Source organism: Chamaea fasciata, unplaced genomic scaffold (assembly GCF_029207755.1).
Source record: "Chamaea fasciata isolate MVZ Bird 193981 ecotype frontalis unplaced genomic scaffold, bChaFas1.0.hap1 SCAF_13, whole genome shotgun sequence".
Lineage (NCBI taxonomy): Eukaryota > Metazoa > Chordata > Aves > Passeriformes > Sylviidae > Chamaea > Chamaea fasciata.
In genome coordinates, this window is record NW_027094098.1 from 13,587,512 (window position 1) to 13,612,387 (window position 24,876).

The 24,876-nt window shown below is 43.3% G+C and overlaps 1 protein-coding gene across 5 annotated transcripts in view; it reads right to left on the reverse strand.

Moving 5' to 3' along the window:
* Positions 1 to 24,876, reverse strand: part of CADPS (calcium dependent secretion activator) — a 206,890-nt gene that overhangs the window by 27,208 nt on the left and 154,806 nt on the right. For 3 of the 5 annotated variants that reach the window (XM_066195039.1, XM_066195038.1, XM_066195037.1), the window contains 7 exons: positions 23,262 to 23,418; positions 22,150 to 22,291; positions 15,341 to 15,487; positions 12,097 to 12,252; positions 9,159 to 9,306; positions 3,507 to 3,581; positions 2,353 to 2,436 (listed from right to left, as the gene is read on the reverse strand). In XM_066195039.1, the coding sequence (XP_066051136.1) occupies positions 2,353 to 2,436; positions 3,507 to 3,581; positions 9,159 to 9,306; positions 12,097 to 12,252; positions 15,341 to 15,487; positions 22,150 to 22,291; positions 23,262 to 23,418 (909 nt within the window). The remainder of the gene's footprint in view (positions 1 to 2,352; positions 2,437 to 3,506; positions 3,582 to 9,158; positions 9,307 to 12,096; positions 12,253 to 15,340; positions 15,488 to 22,149; positions 22,292 to 23,261; positions 23,419 to 24,876) is intronic. The other 2 variants (XM_066195041.1, XM_066195040.1) reach the window with 1 other exon arrangement.

A 24,876-nucleotide genomic window follows, 5' to 3' on the forward strand; every position in this document is an offset into this window, starting at 1 on the left:
GGTGTTTTCCTCTCAAAGTGCTCTGCAAGGAGAAGTGGCTAGTGAGAATTTATTAGGACAACAGATGCATTAATTTTATCTTGAATTTCGAGGCAAGAATTGGAAATGAGGATATCCTACTAGGTGATAAAACTGTCTGTCACAAGACCCCCGAGTACATGTCACTTGCAGAGCGCCTGGAAAACACGCGATGAAAGAAGTTGGTGGAAGGGGGTGGGAGACTAATGCTTTCTGGAGCTTGGACCATCACACTTTGTTGTATTTGTTCAGACAGGGAAAACGTGGGAGGTGGTGCAAGCATGCTGTAACAAGAGAGAGAGATTCTGTATTTATCACTGCAAAGACTAAACACAGCAAGTCACATTACTACTGCAGGGAGAGGAGACTTGCTAAGCCCAGTGCCAAAGGGGTCAGGGCTGCTCCTCAGCCTCCCCTCCCAGTGGCTCCCAGCAAACATGGGGGCCAAAGCGAGAGACGTCCCTTTGTCAGGAAGGAGCAATCCTGCTCCTCTGTCGTGTGCCCAGCCCACTTGCTGTGGGCGAGGGACCAACACTTCCCTGGAGACATGCACACACCACGCACAGCAGCTATTTGGATACACATCCCTTCCTGACTGAAAACTCACGAAACCCAGGCTTCGGGACCATCTTCGAAGGCTGTGGGGCTGTTGGAGAGGGACACACTGTTTGGCTGCTGCTGCTGGGGCAGTTAACTGTCAGTAAGTGTCCGAGGAGCAGCAGAGAGGATGCCTAAACCCCATGCACCCACGTGCTGGTCCTGACAGGTGCCCAGAGCCCAGGTGCAGCCAGGGCTTTGCTCAGCAATCAAAGGGAGCAGCACTCGGCAGTGTAAACAGTAGGATGTGGTGGGAGCAGCGCAGCATCAACCGAGGAACAGCTTGGATTCACGGAGAAGGAAGGGCTGCACATTACAGTCTACACGGGCTGATGCTGGTACTTCCGATGCCTGGAAAGCTGCCGCCTCCACATCCTCTGCTGCTGGCATACAAGCATTTCCTAACCCTCCACAGCACTGGGATGAGGGAAGGTATCCAGGTATCCATCCCAAGCCACACCCTGCATCCCCTTGAGTATGGGTGAGCACAGCCCTGGGGCTGTAACCACACAGGGTTTAATCCTGGGAGAAGAGCTGCACTGCGGGGCAGTGAATGGAACACCCTCCCTTCCTCTCTTCTCCGAAGAACAAAGTGCCTCCAGCACACCTGAAAAGGCAGAATGCTTAGTTTGAACCCCGTGGTGGTTCAGATAAGCTGCCAGACTGTGTGCACAAAGCTGCCAAGAGCAGTTTCTTGCCTCTGCTGTTAAGCCTTCCTAAATCCATCTCCATTTCCAGATGGATCCTACAAACTGCCTCAAACTCAGCAAAAGGGCCCAAGAGTAGCAAACAGCAGACATTTGCAAGTAACTAAGACAACTCCAAAATGAGATTTTGGAAAGCCTTCCCAGTTTGCAGAGCAGTGCCTTCTGCCTCTTGCCCAGTCTCTGTGAACAAGTCAGTGCAGGAGAGGCCGCACATGAAGGCAACAGGGCCAGGGCGTGAAATGTGAACACAACTTTCCAAGCAGCCTAGCCACAGGCATTCATGTGCACAACTGTCTATGAGCTGAGAAAAGTGAAGTCCTGCTTGCACAGAGACACTCTTGTAAACTTTCTGGCACATGCATTTTCAGAAGACCTTTGGAAATCAGCTGCCATGTGTTCATCTTAAGAAGCTGTCACAACAATTTTCTGGAATACAGCTCTGATTGTTAAACCATTGCTGGATACTGAGGCCAGTTTTGCACAGATATTGGTCTGGTCCTATACCTTGCTAGGAAACATGTGGTGAGCTGTGGATTGGTTCCTCAGTGTTAGAGAGAAATACGGCATTAGAGGCACCTTGTGCTTCCTGACCTCATGGCATTTCCCCTACCTTGTTTTCTTTTAGAAACACATAGTCACTCCCTAGATGTCCCTTATTTTGCTGTTTACTATTTAAGGTGGTCACTGTTACGGCCAGAAGACTGAGAGGAACACACCTGTCGTGAAGTGACAATGAAGCTAATTGCATGTACACTGCAATGGTTTTTTTCATCTTCACATGTATCCTCTACAGAATAAACTTCACCAAGCTGAACAATGGATGGAGATGACTTTTCTCTGTGCATCCTGGATGTTTATGTACTGTATATCTGCATATAGGTTGTTAGTGTATTCACATGGGGGTTACCGTGATCAAACATCACAGAATGGGAGAATTATTAGGTAGCTGATCTAGTCCTGGGAGAGCAGGAGGTTACAACTCAGAAAAAAAAAAAAAAAGAGAAAGAAAGAAACTATAGTCTGTACTTACAGTAAATGACAGGAATGAAGAAAACAAAGTTCCTTCGTCATATCTAGACAGTTTGGCCAAGACTCCTTCCAAAATGGTGACAAACTACAAAGACAAAAGGTACTGCAATTATTTTTAATAGTTGGACAAGGTGTAAATATCAGCATCACCTTCAAAGGAGCCAGTGGACTTCTCAGCATTGCCAAAGGAATGGACTACCTGTCCCTGAGCACAGTGGGCAGGGAGTGGGGAGAAAGGAGTGCTTCCTTTTGGGTGCTGTGATGCACCTCTTGCTGGCTGGGAATCACCCCTCAGCGTCCTAGGAGGTGCAGGGGACAGGAGGTGGGTGCAGTGTGTGGGGAATCCAGGAGAGCCTCTCTGGATGGGGAGGGCTGCGGTTCCTGCTCCCAGTATGCAGTGGCAAGCACGCAGCTAGCTGGGTATTCTCGCAGAAGAGTTGAACTGGCATATGTTGGCGGATTATGTTTAAAGGTCTCCACTGTATAATAGGGATGACTTGTTCTCAGAAAGTTTGAAACTAGAGGAAAACACACCCCACCATCTTTCTCCTTACATACCAATTCCCCTCCATGTTAGCACAGCACACCAGACCTACACAACCACCCAAGGGGAATGCTGGCAGCTGAGCTACAGAAGCTGACTCTGATGAAAAACAATTTCCAAACAATTAAACCTGACATTTTAGAATGTATTTCCCACTACTGTCATCTCTAAATTAATTTCTTCGAAGAGCATATGGTGATCTTGCACAAGATGAGCTATTTTGTCCACACAACCTCATGCGTAGGAGTGGTGACCACCTATGCATGCCACCCCTATGACTCTGCAGCAGCATTTAGCAGTGCCACCCCCTGACTGCAGCTAGCCCAGTGCTGTGAGGTGATGCTGACCATGGGGTGTTACCCTATTAACCTAGCAACCATTCCTTAAAGCCACTTCCGGCCCAATATGGCAATCCTGCTAGCAGAGTATTACATCTCATGCAGCTCCTTATCAACAAAGAGTCACCATGAAAAGGACTGGGAGATGCATGATCCTGTCTGTGAGAAACAAGAAGCCAATTCAACATCCTAATGTGTCACATTTTAATGGAAACGCACATATTAAAGATGCAACGTTAACAGTGAATCACTTCACCTGAAGCTGAGGGTTACCTTTGCCACTAGGAGTGTTATCATTTCTTTGACGGTTTCCTCAATTAGTTCATCTATTTTTGAATGGTACTGGTGCTAAAGAAAAATAAAAGGAGAGGGGGAGGAAAATATTAGCACTGATCACAGCCAACAGCTCTGCACTTGTCAGTCTCTTCTCTTGGTAAGCCACAATACATAGTATTAAACCAAAAATTTATGCAGCTTATTGCTCTGGGCCCCACTGCAGTGGCCAGTGACTACTTACACTTGTAGAAGAGACCTTGAGTTCAGGAGAATCCTGCATCAGTTTTGAAGCATGGGCAAACCCTGCCCTGCTCTGTGTGCCCACAGCTCTGGGAGCCATGCGTGGATGTCGGAGGGGAGGCTCTACCATCCCTGTGAGAACCAGCACCCAGTGCTCCCAGAGATTCTGAAGTCCCTTTGCTCCACTTCCGTGGGCATTATCCTGTCCGGGCACATGGACTGCAGCGGAGAGTGGGATACACCTGCTGCTGGAGGGGAACAGGCAGCCCTTCCCAAGGGCACCACAAACCAGCCAGCCCTCGGCATGGGAATGGGGAGGATGTGCTGCTCCAGGGGAGCTTGCAGTGGGCTCAACCACTAGGAATGATGCTGCACCCTTCCCACCTACTGCAGCAAAGCAGCTGAGCCTGTGTTACCCTGAGTTCAGCAGGCACTTGGCTCAAGTTAAGCACCCATTCAAATGCTTTGCTGTTTTGTACTGTGAGACAGATTTAAAAACCACCCAACAAACCACAAGGAGCCTCTTTGTCCCATGCAAAAGCCAGCAGGCAGTCCAGCCCTGAGCCCCGGGCAATGGCAGATCCCGTGGCAGTGGCTCAGCACAGGCTGACCAAGGCCTGTGCCTGCAGCACCAGCATTTCTGAGTCTTCAACCCAATTTCTGCACATGCCAAACCTTGCTTAGCTTGGGAGCTCTGATGCAATCAGCTGCAATATGGCTAGAATAGGTACTAAAATACAGTCTTCTACTAATTTAGAAAAGACCTGTTTCCAATACAAGATTTAATTAGTGAAAACATACAGTATATTCTTATTTTCAATGGACTGAGAAAATACTGATTATGACTGCTTTCCAACACAAAACATTTGATTTTTCAGTCAAACATTTCAAGCACTGGTGCTAGTCACTATATTCATTACCACTTGGCATTAATATTGTTTTAAAATGTTAACATCAAATCACATTGAAAGAGACAAATCTGCTTTAAATACTAATCAGACTTTGGGAAGGAAGACTGTGAGGGCTTTACAAATGCTAGCTGCTGGTCTCAGTGTCTGATCGGTACTCTGAACTGCTCGACAGTTTGGGGATTTTTTTCTATGGCAGTAACATTAATATAGGAATTTGGGAAAAAGAAAATAAAAGTAGGACACACTTACCCACTCTTTTGCAAACTTTTCAGATGATTGGGGACAGAAATAAAGAGGAAAGTGCAAAAGACAGGAAAAAGAACATATGAAGATAAACAATAAATAAACCAAAATCTTTTAAAAAAAGAGACGTATGAGAACAGCAGCATCATGCACAGAAACAATAAGCGATGGAAAATGAAATGGGGTCAAAACCTCCTTTCGCTGAAATACCAGAGATCGCTACCTGTAGGATTTGGTGGCAGTAAAACAGCGGGAAGGGACCGGATTGTAGCTGACACCTGGCACTCTCTTACGGTTTTATTTGGCTCCGAAGAGGAAGGGAACCGGCTGTCGACAGGCAGGGCTCAGCCTCGGGGCAGCCGCACAGCCCTCACCGGGGCGGCAGGGCCAGGGCAGGGCACGTGGCACAGCACGTCCCAGCCCACGGCCTGGCTGAGGGCACTCAGAGCCTCACCTGGAGACGAGGACAAACCGGCACGGCCACGCCACAGGCTGCGATCTGCTGGGCCCACGCGGGGGAAAAACATACACGAACAAGCGGGTGATACTTGCATTGGCAGCTCCCATTCCATGTCCTGCTTTGCAGGTCAAGACATATACACAAATCCCTTATGGGATCAGAGTTATGATTAATCTTTAATGCAGAGCTAGGCCTTATCAGCTACCAGGATTGACCTGGCCTTTCCCAGCATAGCTGGAGTGCAGCTGTGGGGCGACAGGGACCTGTAACAGCTTGGTACAGGTAGAAGCTGCTGATGTGCTTGGCAGACACAGCCAGGACTTCCTAAGGGAAATGGAGAAGGGGTTGTGCATATATTGGGGTGTCTCTCCCATCATGTTCTCCTTCTGCAACTGCATTTTCTGTGTGTGTAAAACTTTGCAAACAAGTATTCAGCTAACTGCTTTCATCAAGTAAGTCATGAGTTTGAATTCAAACATGACTAGCTATGTGCAAAGCAATTCACTGTGAAATGCACTGACTGATGCATGTTCAATTACAAGCTTGTTTCAAAAGCAAATAAGAGCCCCAATGGAATAAAACCACAGCTCTGAGAGCAGGAGAGGAGCCTGTGCATGCACCAAGGTGGTGTAGCAGTACCCTGAGCGCTCATTCCCATTGCAGCCGCAATCCCCAGGGCAGAGTGAGCCCCGGTGCCCCGGCAGTGACCATGCAGGACAGGGCCTGCCCCAGGCAGCCACAGCCATGTGCACCCTGTGCCACCAGTGCCACAGCCCCAGCTCCACCTCAGGAAGGGGAGCCTTGGCCAGGACAGGGTCAGAGACAGCGGCGGTTTGGAACGCGAGCGCCTGGTGCTGCTACAGATGCCTGGCTTGCAAAACCAGCAATTCCAACAGCTCCTTCTACATTCCTCATGAAAACACTCAAGGTTAAAGATCGCAGAGTTGGTTTGCTTTACCCAGCATAGCCCCCACTCTCGATCAAGTTCATTATAGCTTTCTATTAGCTCAATTATTACAATCCATAATCAGTGCACTACAATGATTCAACTTGACTTTATGTGATGAGTATCTTGCCTTGTCATGTAACAGATTGTGTGTATGTTGTATTTCTCTAAGGACCATCTGACCTTAGATATTAAATAGAAACATACTAGACCAACTGAGAAACATTTAATACATACATTTATCCCCTTAGATGTATTAAAAATTCAGAGGAAAAATAAATATTTAAGATGGTAAAGTATGTTTACCAAATGTTTTAACAGCTGCCTTTAGAGACAAGGAAATGGAATGAAATGATGGGTGTTTGTTTCACAGGGTAATGCTCGCAAAACGCATTCAAGTATCTGCTAAAGTGAGTGTGGCTGAAGGTAGTGTGAAAGGGAAGGCCTTTGGGGTGGGAGGGAACCCACAGAGCAAGGTCAGGGAAGGTGTTGAGAGAGCCTCTGCCCACATACAGATTGAACTGTCAGAAAAATCAGTGGTTTGTTTCTAACAAAAATCCTCTCTGGTTAGGTCTGGGCCAAAGGCGCTGCCGGAACTCTGTGGTGGGCAGTGTGAGCCCTTTTTGCTGCCGTTGAACTGTCTGCACAGGGACACGGGCTGGAGGAGGCATGTGCTGGCTGTGACACTGACGGATGGTCCCATCAGCGAGCTTCTGTCCCTCCCTGTCTGTTCATTCCTCCCCTTGCTGACCTGTGCTGCTGCTACACACCAGAGATGGAGGGACAGAGGGACTCAATGAGGCACAGACCCAACTCCCCATATTACTGAGAAGGACCCAGGCTGGAAACCCAGGTTCCCATGCCTCTGCTGCGTATCTGAGCGTCTCATCATTTCCAGTGGGACTGGAAGAGGTCGGGTAGCATTTTGTCCTCCCCTCCCAGGTTATAATGACAGATCTATATGGGAATTTTTACTCCCCTCAGCCTGACCACCTTGGCACACATGTTTAGACAGGTTCAAGAAGAGGAGATGGAGATAGCTGAAACACAGAGTGGCACGAGTGAATGGAGGGGGAGATAGTAACACTAATTAAAAGAAAAAAGAAAAAGAAAAAGGGAGGGTGTATAAAATACTGCAGCCCTAAATGGTAACCAATGCACCAATAATTAATGTCTGCTTTACACGTCTATTAGTTTAGCTACCTGTTAAAAACCTCACATGCCAGCAACTGCTGCTTGCCACTGGGGTTCAGCTGTCTCTGAGCTGCTGCACCAAACACCTCCTGGAAGTGGCCCAGGCAGATTTGCAGCTGATCCCAAATGCTCCCCTGTCTCCTGCAGTCTGAGTCAGGCCGAACCCGCAGTGGGACTGATGCTCAGAATTTGGAGGAAACTCTGGCAATCAGAGAGCATCACAAGTCAGCACAGAAAGGTGCAGCGAGTGCAACAGCACTGATGTTGTCAGTCTTGGGCCATCTGAATAAATAAGCGGACACTTTAATGAATGCAATGAGCCTCCTCTGTCTTCGTGATCTCCAAAATCTCCCTGTCCCCAGTGCCAGTATAAGGGTTGGATCCTGGTTTGCAGTGGGGAGCATTGCAAACATGGACCTTCACAGCTGACGGGGCATGTCCCAAGTAGATGCTGCAGCAGCTGCAGGCTGAGGGATTTGGGAAGACAAATGGATATGAATATGGAACAGAAAATGGTAGAGAAGTTCATGTCCAGGCCTGGACAACAAAAGCCCACTCAAGGTCTGCTCCAGCTGACCTGGAGGACAAGGGAAGACCTGATGATGGGCAATATGAAATCTCTTAGAAGGTGCGTGTGACAAATAAAATGTCAGAACTGAAATATGTATAAGAAAAATAAAAAGAACAGCTGAATCTGATCCAAACACCAATGACATCAGGGCAGAGAGCCCTGCTACACCCAGTGGCCTTTGGAGCAAGTTCTTTCAGAGGAACAAATTGAAGTGAACAACTGAAAAAACACAGGAACAACTAGCAATGATTCACTGCAAAATCTGACCATGGAAAGCTGTAGTGAAAAGGCTTATCTAGGAAATGCTGACAAGCAGCGGACTAGGTGAGCCAAACAGTATTTGAAAATTTATTCTAGACTGGTATATGAATATTTAATTTGGCTTGAAGTCACTGGAGCAAAATGAGCATTCTGATGCATTTAATTCATTCCAATTTGCCATGTCTTTCTAATTCACAGATCAATTCACAGAAACTTCAACCTGCAACTATGGCTTCAGGAAAAAACAAAAATCAGCAATTAATTAAAACAGGTTTGTTGTTTTGGGAACTTGAGTCATTATGAACCTGGAAATCCAGAATGATCAAGTGTGCTGATTATAGCCAGTACTCGAGGAAGGCAAAGCAGCTGGAATTTCAATCTACTTTTGGAAGTTATTTATTTTTGTGGGGTTTTTTGTTGTTTTTTTGTTTTCCCCTTACATGCATCACAGCAACAACTTGGCAGTCCTGTTTTCCTTATGTTTGTCTACAGAAAATAGCCATACACAGAAAGTGTGTTGCTGACACCTGGCTCCAAGGTGCAGGTAATGACTCAATTTATATGGTCATCATGCAACAACCAAGCTTGAGAGATACCGTATGCATACCACAGTCCTTGCAAAAAGCCACTCCTAAGTGACAGGGATTCCGAATGTTTCTATTCATTAGATTTGAGAGCAACCCCCTGTACATTCATCAGCACACTCTCTATGGAAGGCTAAATCCACAAACGATACAACGTCTCTGAAACAAGCACAACAGGAGACAGGAAATTTCATGACATTGCCTTTAAAAGCTGTGAAAGGAAGAACCTGCATTTTTACCTCTTGGCCCATTTCCATACTGCAAAGCTTTGTAGACTGAGCTTTGGCATCCACCATGACATTAAACATGGTGCATATTGATTGAGGGACTCGGAAATCTGTTGATCGGCTGGTTTTCTGCAGTTTTACTTCAAATGCAATCCTTGTTCTGTGAAGGAAAGTAGAAAAAGATGTTTCAGTTGCTTTTAAATATACTGAAGCAAATAATAATAATTTGAAACAATACTGAGAGGTGTTTGAGAAGCCAGAAAGCTGAATGCTGCTGGGAGTGCCACAGTGCAGTTGTTACAAATGTATTTTTTCTAAAAATGATTTTCCAGTTTAAGAAGAAACTCCCTTTTCCAGAATATACACTATTTATAAAGTGTTCAACAGTTTCAGGGAAACTATGACTCTCTTATGCTTGATAAATAGTGTGATGATGTTACAAACAGCAGTGTCAATGCACACCTTTAATTTGGTTGCATTAGCTGATTGATAACCACAGCTTGCTGCACTAAAGGTAGCTCCCACTGCTCCCTGATATCAATGAAAAATAACAGAAACTCCTTCATTGCTTGGCTGAAAGGACACTGCCAGATCATTGCATTTATAGTGGTATTATAGTATTTGCTCGCTGGAAGTTCTTAATTGTCTTGTAAGTTCACAGAAGTCGTTTCCCTGCACCACACAAATTCACCAGAATATATCTGCAAGGTGTGCACAGCAGAATCATGTTCATATGAATACACTCACATCACACACCTCCCCATTCTCCTCAGGTTTCACTGAGATCAAATCGAACATCCCTGGCAGTAACAAAGCATGATACACCAAAAGCTTTGTTAGGCCAAAACCTACAAAATCTGATCCTGTGTCGTATTTTAAATACCAAGGCATTTGTGAGTCTAACACGGGAATGCTTTCCTGTGTGGTGGGCATTGCCTTGCCTTTCTTCAGAGCCGCTCTTCATATTCCAGAGGTACTTCACTAATCTAACCTAACACGGAACAATTATCACATCAGGCAGAATCTGCCAATAAATTAACATAGGAGCTTATATTTAGAAATAGCAAATAATATCAGCGCAGCTCAGGAATAATTCTGAACTTGAACGATCCCCCCAAGGGTTATGCAAATGAAAACTCATTTAGGAATGTGAAGCTCCCGTTCTGGGGATCAGATCTGAGCTGGTATATAGGTCCTTCTGCCTGGATTTATTAGTTAACAGGCCTTCCCTGCAAGGGCTGCTTTCCTGACAGCCCTGAAATACAACCCAGTGCGGAAGGCGGGGTGGCTCCTCCATGGATTCAACAGTTCAGAGACAGACGCGAAGAAAAATGTTGTGTCAAACTGAAATTGCTAAAGAAACCTTAGCCAGGCCCTGTTTGCAGGTGATATAAATAGGGAAGGCAGCATATTGGTTTACATCAGCAGTGGCATTTGAACTGATTTAATTACCAGTGCCAGATTTAGCCTGGACTCGGGGACTAGAATCTTGATAATTACTGAAAGGACCCAAGGAGACTGGGATTTTCCATCTCCTCATGGAAAGGAGCATGTTCCTACTTACTTATGCTCACAACCATTATATATAGTTGTACCAATACAAGCTGGGCCAGGTTTTTACAGAGGGGCAACACATTTGTAGAAAGGTTGAGGCAAATCAAGGAAAAAATCCACCTGGCTTCCAGGAACACAAGCCCTTCTTTAGATGTACCTGGAAATTCACTTATTTTTCCCAGTTATCTCAGCTGACATAACTTGGTCTGACTTTAACAGATCATTGCAGCTATAACTGTGCTGTATGGACAGCAAAGGGGCCTTAGTTCCCAGTGAAAAAAAGAAAAAAGAGAAAATAAGTTTTGCTGGTGGTGCTGGGGCAGAGCAGAGAGCAGAGCTCCAGCACTGGGTTTTCTCCTAAAGGACAGCCTGACAACTGAAGGACAACTAAAGCTCACTGTTTGTGCCAGACACAGGACGAAAGATGGGCTGCTGCAATAAATTGCTTGACATCAAAGACATTAAATGCAATACATCTCATTGCACTTAAAATGCACTGGGGTTTATTCCAGAATGGTGAGAGAACAAGCCTTGAGCTGTCTGCCTTCCTGCCTGCATCTCAGGGACTGAATGTGCCCTCCCCTGTGCTGACACTGTACACCCAGGCTAGTGGGGATTGTACTGAAAAGAAATGCCACACTCACACTTGCAGAGTGGCCAGGAAATTGTGGTACAGAACAGCCACATCACACATTGCAGTTAATATTAGCATGTATCAGCTTTATTTGGCATCCATTTCTTCGCTGGTTCATCTCTTTGTCTGTGAATTTTTGCACAATGAAATACAAAGTTCATTTTTTCTTCTTGCCTCATTACCTCTGATGCAAATGGACACAAATTGCAGTGGAAAAGTTGGAAATTTAACTTCAATGTTTTGTTTTCAAAATGACAGCTGCCAGTATGTCTAAAAGTTGCTTAAAGATATCTCTGTTTTGGAAGATCTGCAGGTAACTATGCTATAATGTGGCTGATGATACAACAGCTTTTCCCAATCAACGGCAGACGTGAAACCTGTGTGCCAAGCAACACACTATCTCACTTTTAAAATAATTTTTCTTGTTTTTTTTTTCATGTGTCTGTGCTTTTTAGGTGGGTGCTGGGATCTTTCTTATGGCCAGGCCTTCAGCAGACAGCATCATCACACCAACCTGCATTCACAAAGATCTGACCTCACGTGCGGCACTGAAAAGAAGCAATTACCTACAAAGCCCAAAAGAACGGGTGATTTATTGTCTTATTGTGAATAAGCACTCTCCCGAGTCTCAGCAGAGAAGTGTCTGCTTGGGAGAGTCCACAGTTCACAGCAATGGGGTGAATTCCAGTTTTAGGGTGGAACAGGCTTTGCATCCTGTGAGCTCTTGTGAGAAACATGCCTGGCTCGCCAATGGGCACCGACCTTTTCACACAGGACTCGATCATGTCACTCGCCATGAGCTTCAAGCGCTGCTCTAAGTGTTTCCCAAACTCCTCCTCAGGCCAGTGCAAATCCCGAATGAAGGTCTGTAGGGCATCAAGTTTCCAGAACATGTCTTCTGAGGTGCCTGATCCATTGCTGGCAGGGCAAAATGAGAACAAAAGTCAGAAGTGGCATCAGGGTCTTTGCAACCTGATGTGGAGACCATTCCTGCAACAAGTGTAAGGCAGACAGCAGTTTCATACACAGGACAACGCTGGCCATCTCCACCATCAGGATTTTGAGTTTTACCATACAGTTGCCTAATCTACCTTGCTGTCATCACCCACAAAACTTTCCAGACCAGATGAGTAAGACAACATCATGAGTTACACATATTAACGGGAAGAACGTGTGTATGGTAAAAATCAGCCTTAGTTAATAACCACATTAACATATGTGATTATTAAGAATTAAGGCCAGAAATTGTGGGAGAAAATCCTCGATCAATAATAACTGCCATACCAGGCCGTATGCAGTTATTAAGATTTAGGGTTTCATGCAATTCTCCCCCCTCCAAATTAAATCTTGAGTTTGCCTTGTCCCCCCAGTGTGGCCCCGTTTCCAGGTAAGGGACAGTGCTAACAAGTGGTGAGCGAGGACACACTTTATCTCTTGAACAGCTGAAAAAAAATTGGGGTAAGTCAATTGAGCTAAGGGTACATCTCATATCCAGGAGTTTCGGCAGGATTTACCGCTGCACCTTTTTCTTTGCAAAGGCAATTACAGGACAACAAATTTACATTTTTAAAAAATTTATTTTGCAACAACTTTGGTCTGCCACAAAATTCTCAATTTCTTTCCCAAGCATATATTCTTGTACCCACACCCCTGCCCAGATGGAAGTCTTTAGTCCTGCAGTGTGTAGCTACACCAGCTCTTTTCACAGTATAATTATATCTCAAACCTCCACTTACAGAATAAAAATACAGGACTGGATTGCACTCTGTTTGTGCAGAGAAATTTATGCATCCATAACCCTTTTCTCTCCCTCTCTTCTTCTCCCTCACTTTTTTTTTTTTTTTCAGAACAATTATCAAGGGAGCTTCAAGAGTTTCAACCCCCTCCTCGCATACCACTAATGCTAACACAGTAATTTATAAGATATTTAACACACCATGCATTACCACTTGTGCTGACATCATCTATAGAAACAGATGAGGGAGGGTGTTTCTATTGTGACAGATGCCAGCTGCATTGAGTTAATGCTAGAGGAGCTCGGAACTAATGCAAACAGGGCTACTCCCAGGTGAGAACTGTAGTCCCAACATGCCAGAGGGGTCCTGCAGGATCCTGGGCTAGCAGAGTCAACAAGATAAAGAATGAATAGTCTTGGTTGTAGGAGGAACGTATCTGACACTAAGCAACAGGTAACATGTCCTTGATGGAGGGGAAGGGAGAGTAAAAGGAAACCAGGGAGATGAAAAGATAAAGAATCAGGCATTTGCTTTAGCCAGGGGACCAGTTTGGACAACAGTCTCACACATTGATCTACCAACAGTTTTTAGTTCAAACCTGTGCTTGGGTGTAAGCAAGCTTTAACAGTCTAAACCCAGTTTTGGAACTGCACGAATTTACATTTTAAGTGATTTAATGTGTACAAATACAATAATTGCTATTTACTACAGCAATATTATGACATCCATTTGGTTTCAAAATTTTTGAAGCATTATTCTCAGTCTTTTTCTCACTTTTGATTAGGGCTTCATCCAAGTAAACAATAAAGTATATTCATTTCCAAAACACACTGTTTGTGTTTTGCTTGTGAGCACCACAATTACTCTAATCACGCCGGCAGCTTGCAATATACCATTGATGCTCAAGCATTTGCAGAGGGATTATCCAATTTTCTGTCATTACATGATTCTTATCTTTTCAAGGGCAATACCACAAAGCATGCACAGAGCAAGATTAAAACTTTCAAGTACTCTTTACAGACAACTGCCTAAGCTAGCCTTTAAAATAACTATCTTAGCATGAATATGAGTTGTATGGCTTTGAAACATAAACAACCCTGCTAGTATTTTAAAAGGTTTTAAAATCTATTTTAAAAGATCTCACATCAGTGTTTTCTTTACTTTCATTCATTACCAGTGCTCTGCAATCCTGCCTGTGCCAGACTAATGGCAGAGGCATTCTGGTGGACTCCAGGTGTAGATGTAATTGAGGGTGTTTCAGTAAAAGTGAACAGGGGATTCTTGGGTGAGTTCTTCAGTTTTATATATTAAGTGAGAGGAGAGAGGAAAAGCACCACAGTGCTGACCAAGACCACCCTATGCCAAGCCTAAATAAGTCTTTAGGATTTTAGAAGGAGAATGGACGAATAACAGTTCCCATGATGGGACATCTTGGGAGATGAGCTACCTCAAATGACGAGATTTGGGTTGAGCCCACTGTGTACCACCCTCCACACTGCTCACTGGGAAATCTCCTATAAGAGAACTTGCCTAATCTGTGCTGAGGATTTGTGGTACGTTCCCCCTGAGCTTCACACATGCACTTTGAGACAGACAGAAAGCTGGGAGCACAGAGTGCAAGGCTCCTACAGAGCGACTGTTTTGACACTATTTTCCAAGCCATAATCTAAAACTCACATTGAAAATATCTTTCTTTACTTGGATATGGCATTACTTGGGCAGTAATGAAGGCTGTGGAGCTTTAATTGCTCTCTGGGGCATCCCCCAACATGAATAAAAACTATTAAAGGGTGCTCCTCTTTCTTAGATTGCTTCATCAAAGTCACAACAAAAATTACCTGGGAAATGCAGAGCTTGCATTCAATAAAATTGATTTTTAGATCTACATCTGGTCCACAGAAATTGGTTGACTGGCATTGAAATTGGTTCATCTTCTCTTTTGGACACAACTCTTTGCTGAGACACATAATGTCACATTGTAAGTTCTGTCATTTGTATGTTATTCAGACCATGCCCCATTGTTGACAGCTATTTTGTAAAGCAAGATACTTGCTCAAACTGTCCGTGGGAGTTGAGACAAATTTTCAAGGTTTATACAAAAAAACTCTCAAAATACTCATGCCAGAAATTCACTAGTGTCTCATTCAGAAAACATCTAATTAACTGTATCACTCTTTAAAGTTTTATGTAATGCACAGAAACAAACAATACATATCCATGCCAAGATTACTTTAAATTTAAATGAGATCTAATTTGAACTGAATACACACTCAGAATCATAAATAGCAGCCATCCATGACGGTGCAGAAAAGCTAGGCATTTGTGGGATGCCTAGTGGGATGTTAACTGGTAGATTTGGTACTTTAGGGAGATTCACATTTGGTAGATTCACATTGGGCAGATTACTTGTTAAACTCCTGTGGAAGAAACAGACAGAAAGAAAAAATACCATAACAGTGACAATGCCGATGTAGCAGAAGCACATGACACTCAGAAACAAATCTGCAAAGTTCACAGCATGAGGACAGTTAAAAAACTAAAGCAAAACATTTCAGAAAGAAGCATGAGTATGGAAGCTTAAATGTACTGTGTTTGCAGTCTGCTATAAAATTCAAATTCCTTAAGGGGAAAAAAAAAAAAAAAAAAGGCAAACCAGAATGAAAAGAAGAATCACAAAGTACAAATTAACAGAGAACTTAAACACCTGTGAAAATAACTGCACCTTCAAGTCCTGATACCATTTAAAAGTACAGAAAGCAGCTTTTCTTCCAAAAAGTCTCCCTTTTGAGGAAGAGTCTCAGTTCTTATACATACAGGCTTGATGAAAGTGCTACACTAAGAGATCTGCTAAGGGACTTAAAATTTGAAATAATAGAGCCTGGAATTCCAGCTGTTCCAGTTTTTCTCACCACCAAGCTCAATGGAGTTGCAATTTTTCTGCAAAACCCCTCTGAGACCCTCCACAAATAAAGATGGGCTAATCTGGAGCGACGAAACAGTGGACTACAAGGTTCTTCCTCCATGAAGGCTGTCTAAACCCTGATCCTGATCCTCCCTTGCATTCCTGGGTGTAAAAAAAAGGATTGTCCAGCCCCACTGTTTGTGTACTACAAACTATATTTACTTTGTAAATATATCCAGGACTAGTATGTGACTGCTGGCTGGAAGTGGGCCATGAGGTGATTAAGATATTCAAAGGTTAATAAGAAGCATGTGTACTTGGGCATTATTACTTCAATCAGTGTTTTCAGACGTGCAGCTGTTATGCAAATAGAGATCTTTTAAAAGTGGACAGCTGTATTGTTTTAATGCAACATTCTCTCCTGGACAAGGTGCATGTAATGGCACTGCATGCCCAAAGTTTGGAATCCACCCTGACATATTTCATTGTACTAGGTCTCTAGATGTTGTAATTGGTCTAATTCTGTTTTAATGAGTATATCATCATAGTTATATTCTACATGCAAAATAAAAAGCATCAGGAGATCTGGTAATTAGCAAAACAGAGAACTTGATTACCCAACTCGCATGTTACCTGGCTCTCAGAAGAGAGGCCAGTTTCAGAAAAATGCCTCATTTCTGTTCTCTCCCAGGAACACTGTCTAACCCGCTGGTACACAACCCACAGGTGGTTTTACAGTCCCACGTGGGGAACAAACCCGGATGCTTTGACACCATTTTCACCAGATTGTTACCTGGACTCAGTGAAAAAGAATCAGAAATTCAGGATTTCAGCTTCCTCCTGCACTGCTGAAGCTATTGAAAGCTCTTCTATTGATGCACACGGGCACTGCTTCAGCAAATGAACTTGCCTGCTCTCAGTGACTGCATCAGGATATGCCACTTTTGGAAGTCTCTCCCATTTCCCTGGATTAAATGAGTTACTTTACAGACCCCATTATCTGCGGTGATTCCTAGATTCCTGTGAAACTATCAAATTATACACTATGTCTTTCAAGGCATATTAAAATCTTAGTAACTTCCCTGAGATGTATTTGGCACTTCATTTCTTACTGCAAGTTTTATATATCAGCTCCCAAAGTAATGGAATTGAGCTGCCTGAATAAATGTTTCCTAACGCAACAGACGATGTGAACCACATCTCCGCAAAAGCTCAGCTTATCATTGGTGGTGGATGTTAGGGAATAGACCTCATTCTTTGTGAATAAAATCCCTTGTTGGGGAGGAAAATCACAAATCAAAGTTTTTTCTAGTGAAAAAACCCCATGTTTATATTCTGATTTCTAATTATGTCTATGATTCTTAATAGATTTAACTTCCTACTGTGTGTTCTCTTTTTCAGGCAAGCAGGAGAATTCACTACTGCCACAAAGCTATCCATTGTTTTCATTCATACTGTATCTGCTGCTAAGATGATATGACTGTTGAATGAGACATAGACTACATAGTGATTGAGAGAGTGTTAAATCTTCAGAAATGGCAGTGCATGTGGTTAGATACTGATATGGAATAAATAAAGAAATAGCAAGAGGTGGACAACATATAAATGTATAAGGAAAAGCAACTTAAATAACTTAGCCAGATGGTAAATACATAAATCAGAGGACCTTTGGTTTTAATATTAAAATTCAAGAAGTGACAGTGTTATATTAATAAAAACACTGTATTAATAAAATATGACTTCTAGAGTAAACAGTATACTATATTCACACGGAAACATATTTCTTTTATACAACACACTATTTTGCTGATGCAAGAATATGTTGCAAGAATAAGTTAGTACTCTTAAAACAAAACAAAACAGCAAAATAATGGAGTATCTTATGTTAACATACAGTAACTAATGTAAAAAAATATTCTCCTGAATTGACATGCACAGTTTTTCAGGTTCAACTGATCTAATTATCTGACTAACAGTTGCAGTGAGACCTCTAAAAAATGATTAATACTACCAACAAATGTTCCATGAAGCCTGCAATTGTTCAGACCATAAAACTACAGGTCCAAGATGAGAAACTGTTTCTAGAAGCTAGCCATGCCCATTTAATATAGATGGCTAAATATAACCTCAGCCATCAGGCAGGGAATGTGGGCATTTGCATCAACAAGATGAGGGCTGTCTGATTTAAGACGACTCAGCTTCAGGACTGGATCCTGATACATTTGATGAGAGACACACGCTCTGGAGCTGCACTGCTTGTTTTCCTGGCTTCTGCTTCAACCCTGTATGTGTGAGCTGTGGAAACTGCTTTCACCTGGACTGTCTGCTGGGAAAACCTCAGTGCAAACAGACTGGCAACGTACCCCTGCACGACCTCCCAGTGCTCACACTGTACCACAGCACTGCTCACACGAACACGTCCAGTTGCACCACGGCTGCTCCTGTAGAGCTGCCTTAGCAATGAAAGGAGGGCAGAAAAATCACAGTATTTCTACTGAGCTGTCTGCTGGGTTCAGAATAGAGCTGAACGAGACCCTTGGCCACACCTAAATGCTCAATTCCTACAGGATGCCTGAAATGATTTAGTGATGGAAGACGCAAATGCCTGTCTCTTCCATCACTATAAACACTTGCAACCCCACTGTCGAGGCTGAGCAAATGCTCAAGAGCAAATCTTTTCACAAAAGGCTTGATGTGAAGCAAAGAGCTTGATAGTGAAGTAGGCAGTCAAATCTGTGCTCTTCCTGTGACTGACACCCAGAATAGTAACAAAAATACTCACTTTCACTACAGCGGTGCTTCTTCTAAGGGAAAACATTTTTCACTATCATTCTGCAGTTGTACAACCTTATAAAATGATTAGTATAATAATATTGTTCAAGTTTTGACATTTATACTAATGATACATTTATGAATAGTTTGCAAAGGGTTAGTGAGCAATTAATAGATGCTAAAGCCAGGACTACAGAGCAGTAGAGACAGCCCTGGGTCAATGAGTAATGTCCTAGTCAAGCCATTGAAACTGGCTGTCATTGCATGAGCTTTAGCATTTGCTCAAAAAGATCTTTCAACACAGACACACACACAGAGACACACACACATACGTGTCAGCTGGCTGCGAGATAAATCAGCACTCTCCGAGAAGCTAGCATGAAAAAAACCCATTGCAAACCCTACTTTTCCAAGACCTCTCAACTCACCAGAGAACAGACCTACTCTGTATCCTGCATACTTGGATGACTGTGCGAAGGACAAGTGTTCCACATTTCTCTGCGTGGATTCATACAAGCGCACCAGCTGCTCTAGCTATAGGGCACGGACCCCCTGCAAATTCAGCAGCTCTGCAGAGGCACATTACAGAGCCCTCATGAGCACATAACATCCATGCTTTTCCCCCCCATTTTTTTTAAATACTTAACAGTATCTCTCTCACTATGATTTCTATACCTAACTCCTCAGAGCATAAGGTGCAGAGTATTCAGTAATGAAAATAGAAGAAATACATGCTTGCAAACTGCCATCTGGTCAGGTTATGGAGGGCTACATATTTCAGCCTTGACTGCAAACACAAGTACAGAGAAACCCTTTCAAAAGATTCTGTGTTGTGGAATAATTTCTTGGTTAACAGGAGATAATGAAATTTCCTTCTCATAATGCACTGTAGAGATCCAGGACAACAACAAGCTTGGTGGAATGGTCAGCTTTGATGATCTGGCTTTGCTGGCCAATTTGAAGGTCTATCTCCAAAGCAGAGGAAAGCTGTGGGAGAACATTCTGCAGTGTTCCTGATTTCCAAAAAAGCTTTGCTGGAGAAGTGTCAATAGAAGGTCACAAATTGGTTGGGAATTGGCTGCTCCAAACTATTTGAGAATCCACGGCCAAAAATTCAACTGTGCTACATGGTATGTGGGGTGGACATGTGGGGTGAGAAGAGAGTAGATGCAGGACGGCAAATCAAACAAAATAAGTCTTTAACCTGAATTTTTCTGCAAGTTCCCTGTCGATCAGACAAAGAGGAGCAGGTGGTCTGCCCAGGAGGCAAAGATGAAGATGCCTTAACATTTAGTTCTGAACAGCACATGAAAAATGTCATAAGATCCTAGGAATGACACTCCTCTTTTCCTTTGCACTGTATGTGCCACCCTCTGGCACTCACTGGTGCCTCCCTTCACCGGGCCACATCACGTTGAACCAGCGTTTGCAACTCACAATTTTGTGTGCGAGACATAAGAACAAAATATCAACACGTGAAAAAAAACCTATGGTGCATCTTTTCACCAGATGGACAGAAGCTTCTCGTAGAAAGCACCCACTTTCCTGCTGGAAGAAATCTTTTAAATACCCAAGTCTGTAAGAGAAAGAGTCCATCCTGGGCTTTTGCTTAGAGATGCAATGCTCAAAGCACGCTGTAACTGGAACTCCAGAAGGGAATAACCATCACAGGAGAACTAAGAAAAGATCTTTTATAACTATCAGAGATAACTTGGAAGTGATAGATGCTGGCATACCCAGGGACAAAGCATTTTGACAGGCAAGTAGCACATCCAAGTACTTATGGACATCTATAGTTAACTCCCTGAAGTCATTAAAAAGCAAAAAGATGACAGCTTCTGATAAAAGAAAAAAAAGCAGAATGACCTGTTTATTGAGTGCTTGACCCAGGTGGACAGGTACACAGAGTCAACTGCCTCTGTTTCATAACAGACAAGGAAATACATATTTTTTACTAAAGCAAAGCTCTGAAACTGAAGTTAATGCTAACTTCGAAGTGCAATTCTGCTTGAAGGAGTGGCTGTAAAAATGGCATTCTCCTACTCGAAAGATCTATTTCTTGTATGTTTTCTGGGTCACATCTGCTTATTTGAAACAAGATTTTTTAGGATCTTTAATCCTGTTAGCCTGCAGACCAAAGACAGCAAATGGGAAGTGAGAGAGGCTCCTGAATGCCAGCCACTTAACCCCACTCAAAACAGAGGGGATGATCAGGTGTCAAGAAAAAGCCCGAGATTTGGCAGGCAGAATCCTTACGGATGCTGAGGATGCACAAGAAAGAAAGGAAAAAACCTGGGTACTCAGACTCCAGGTTGCATATGGGAGGCTGGCTGCTGAACAAAATCTCTTTTCCTTGTAAACGGAACATATTTGGTGTGAAAAGCCCTGAAAGACCACACGTTCTTTTATACAGCAACCCCTGAGAGTGCGGTGCCATTTCATTTTGCCTAGAGAATGACAAAAAAAAAAAAAGCAAGGAAAAGAGTCTCTCCAGAGGTCACCTGGTCCCAGTTCCTGGTATGAGGCACTGCCAGACTCATGTTGCTTGCAAAGGGTCCATCTCTCTCTTTTAATATCTTTATTAGAAGGAAAAGCCAGCTATATCCCTTTGCAGGATCTGACTTGGCTTTATAGAGCAAGCATGAAAGGGTTCAGCAATGCTTCAAAACCTGTGAAATAACAACAGTAATCCAAAGCACATGTCACATTTTTATCATTCACCACCTCTAGAGTTCAATTTGGGTTTTTCTCAGGCTCCTGATTTCTTGCTGGTAAACTCGTAGCTTTCCAAATGAAAGAAATGATTATGCTTGAACCACCTTGCCCGTGTTTCACTTTGGTTTCTGCACGTCTAATCCTATAGGCAGGGGAGCTGGGACTGGCAGAGCTGCCCTGGACATGGGGACATGTGCAGCCACCAGCCATGGGGCTGATGCCAGAGGCACACACTGCACTATTCCCCCCACAGGGTGGGTGGAAAAAATGAGTATTGAGAATAAATACAGCAATGACTCACAGGGGTTATGGGGCTGGAACTGAACACAGTGAAGCGAGATTTTTTTTGTTCTGAAAAGGAGCTATGTGAGTTCAAAAGCAGCATTGGAAAAGGCTTTTAGAATGGGTTCCAAAAAGCCATGGCAGTTAAGAAGGTTTTCCCATTTTCATGCTTCCCTGTTCAAAGGCACACGGTTCAAGCTGAGGCAGCAATGCATTTCAAAAAGCCAATACCATTTCCCTCATTAACCTGAAAACCCTGAAGAGATCAGGCCTCCTAATTTATAGCATTAAACTAGAACGTTTAAAGCATTTTCTGCATGTCCAGTCTAACATTAGCTAATTCACCTCTATATGAATCTCCATCCATTTGCACCCAAATTCCGATTGTATCAAAGGAGGTTTCCTTACTTTACTGGCTCCCATGACTCCCGCTCAAAGCCCCTGTGAATTGACTGTGCAATTGAGGACTCCATCAGATCGACATATCTAACAACAAGTGGAGCAAACAGGTCTTGGAGGTGTTTGTGGAATTTTCCATTGCACAAATTATCTAGAATAGATAAATAAAAGTATAGTAAGACACTACTGTTGCTACAACCTCTGTAACAAACCACAGCGTGGCACTTCATCAAACAATGAATTTGTCAGTGAACAAGAAAACTTCAAGAACACAACAGAGGCTGGAGTTCATGACATAGACAGCAGGAATGACTTCTTACTCCAAACAAATAAACAGACAATAAACTTCTTTTCCATTAATGTCAAACTTACAAATACATTATCACCTCCTGTGAATAAAACCAGTGTAAGAAACACAGCATGGCAAACATTATGGCTTTAGCAGGTGGGAGAGCAATTTCTTCTTTGGTTGTTCAGTACAATGATGCTGGAACTTGCTTTCTGAGGATGAGTCCCTGGCTTTTTTCACGTAGTCCGGGAAAGCTAGCTGGGGTCATGGTCCAGGATCTAGATAAGGCAATGCCAGTTTTGCCACCAGCTCCCCAGAAAGGACTGGACTACCCAGGAAAATGCCAAGTCCTCACATGAGTTCTGAAAGCATGGGCCCAAGTGCTTCAGAGAATTGTCTCGTTTCACAAAGCACTATTCTTCTGAACTACTGCTTCCATTCACTTCCATATTTTCCTCCCTTCAATAAAATCTTAAAGCAGGGACTAGTTTACTCCATGCTAAATAAATGCAGTACACACATATAAAACGATACACACATTTAATGACAGTAAGATATAGGGTACCTAATTCCCTGCTTATCAGGCAGCTATTACCAAGAGACTTGAGAAGATGAAGCAAAATAAAAGTTCAACTTCCCACCTTTGACTGCGGTGATTTAAGGGGCGTGCTTTTTACTGGTAGCAATGGAATAAAATCAAGCTGACGCTAAAAAAGTTTGTAAATCTGTAAATCTCTGCCCCTTCTCAGTTCTCTGTGTGTTCTCTGTGCAGTAAGGAGAGGCTGAAAGCATTATCACTGAAAAGGAAATGATCAGAATACAAAATACATACAGTCACTACGGAGGGAATCGTTTATGAGCTGAAAGAGCGGGAAGCTGTCCCAGGTGTCTGGGGGCTGCACCTCTAACGCTGCATCCATATCCACTGCAAACAGGGACAGGAAGGTCTCCGCGTGCTCAACCATTAGGTCTGACCACCAGGCAAAGGCCTTTAGAGTTGGTAGAAAAAGATAATAAAGACATGTATTAGTTCTAATAAAGCACAGGGAAAGATGTTACACCACATTTCTTCCAAAAAAAAAAAGAAAGGCATTTCATGGAAACTATCTTTATTGTAAAGAGAACAGTGCTTTGGAGTGCTAGCCTGCATGGGCAGTGCTAATCACAGAATTAGGCGCTGCTGTTCCAACACACAGGTTTCTTGTAGAGGATCTCTTCAGAGCTCCACTGTAAAGGCATGCAGCTGTGACACGGCAGAGAAGGTTTCATCTGTTCAATTTACAATAAATGACTTCATTCATCATTAATGATAATAATTATCTGGAAAAAAAATCAACTATTTCTTATTTCTGAAGTACAGAAATTTGGGAGTTTCTTCACTGTGCTTGTGGGTTTTCTGACAGGTTTTTTAACAGCGTAAATTCTACTTGAATTCAGTACTTGCATTTGCCTTGAAAAACTAGAAGCCTGACACATTAAAATCTGTCCTAAATCATTCACACCCAGTTTTAAAGATATTTCAAACATCACCAGTAAAAGTTATTACAGCACTGTTCATTTTACATGGTTAGCTAACACACTACCACCTTCATGATGCTACTGATTAGGAATCCATTACAAAGCTCTACTATCAACATGCCAAGGTAAAAATAAAATAAAAAAAAGTCTACGGCAAGCCTATATTTTCACAGAGGCAGGAAAAACATATGTCTAAACTTGAAAACCAAAAAATACCAGTGAGGTAACTCATTCTCATGCACATGGGTCCTTGAAATTCGCTGTGCGGGTTCTCTGAGGTGACATTCACATCATACATGGCTCAGATGTGAATGCTGCAAATGCATGCATGCGTGTTCAGTAGTCACTTCCGGCTGGGAACATGCAGTATGAGAAGAGCTGCCCATAGGACCATGTGCTGTCATTTTGAAGGGATAGGAAATTACTCAGTGACTTAAAGGTGCTAAGGAACAGCTTTGCGGCACTTGGCAAGAAAAAGAAACCTCTAGCTTAGGCACAAGAGTGGAGATGAAACAGAGGAGATTGGGAATGGAGGAGTCAGTTTGAAGAATTGCCAGCCAGGGAGGGGCATTTTTTGCAGGTTTTAGCAGACATGAATGAGAAGAATGGGCTTTCACTCTCTCAGGGTTCAGTTCTGATTCACTGATGAAGAACTGCACTGATGTGCACAGCACAACTCCAGCTACTGGTTCACTTGGTCATGGAGAGGGAACAGCAACCCCAAAACAAGTTACTGCCACAAGTTTTGCCTCGACTTCTCAGCTGCCAGTGATACTGGCAGGGGGTCTTTGGAACTATTTCTACTCCTTCAATCCTTTAAAATATAAAGCAAGACTGACACTGCCCTGCTATTATTCCATGAGTCGACATAAAATTGATATGACGGCATGGGCAGATTGGGCACTGCACTTGGCATTCTCTTCCCAGAG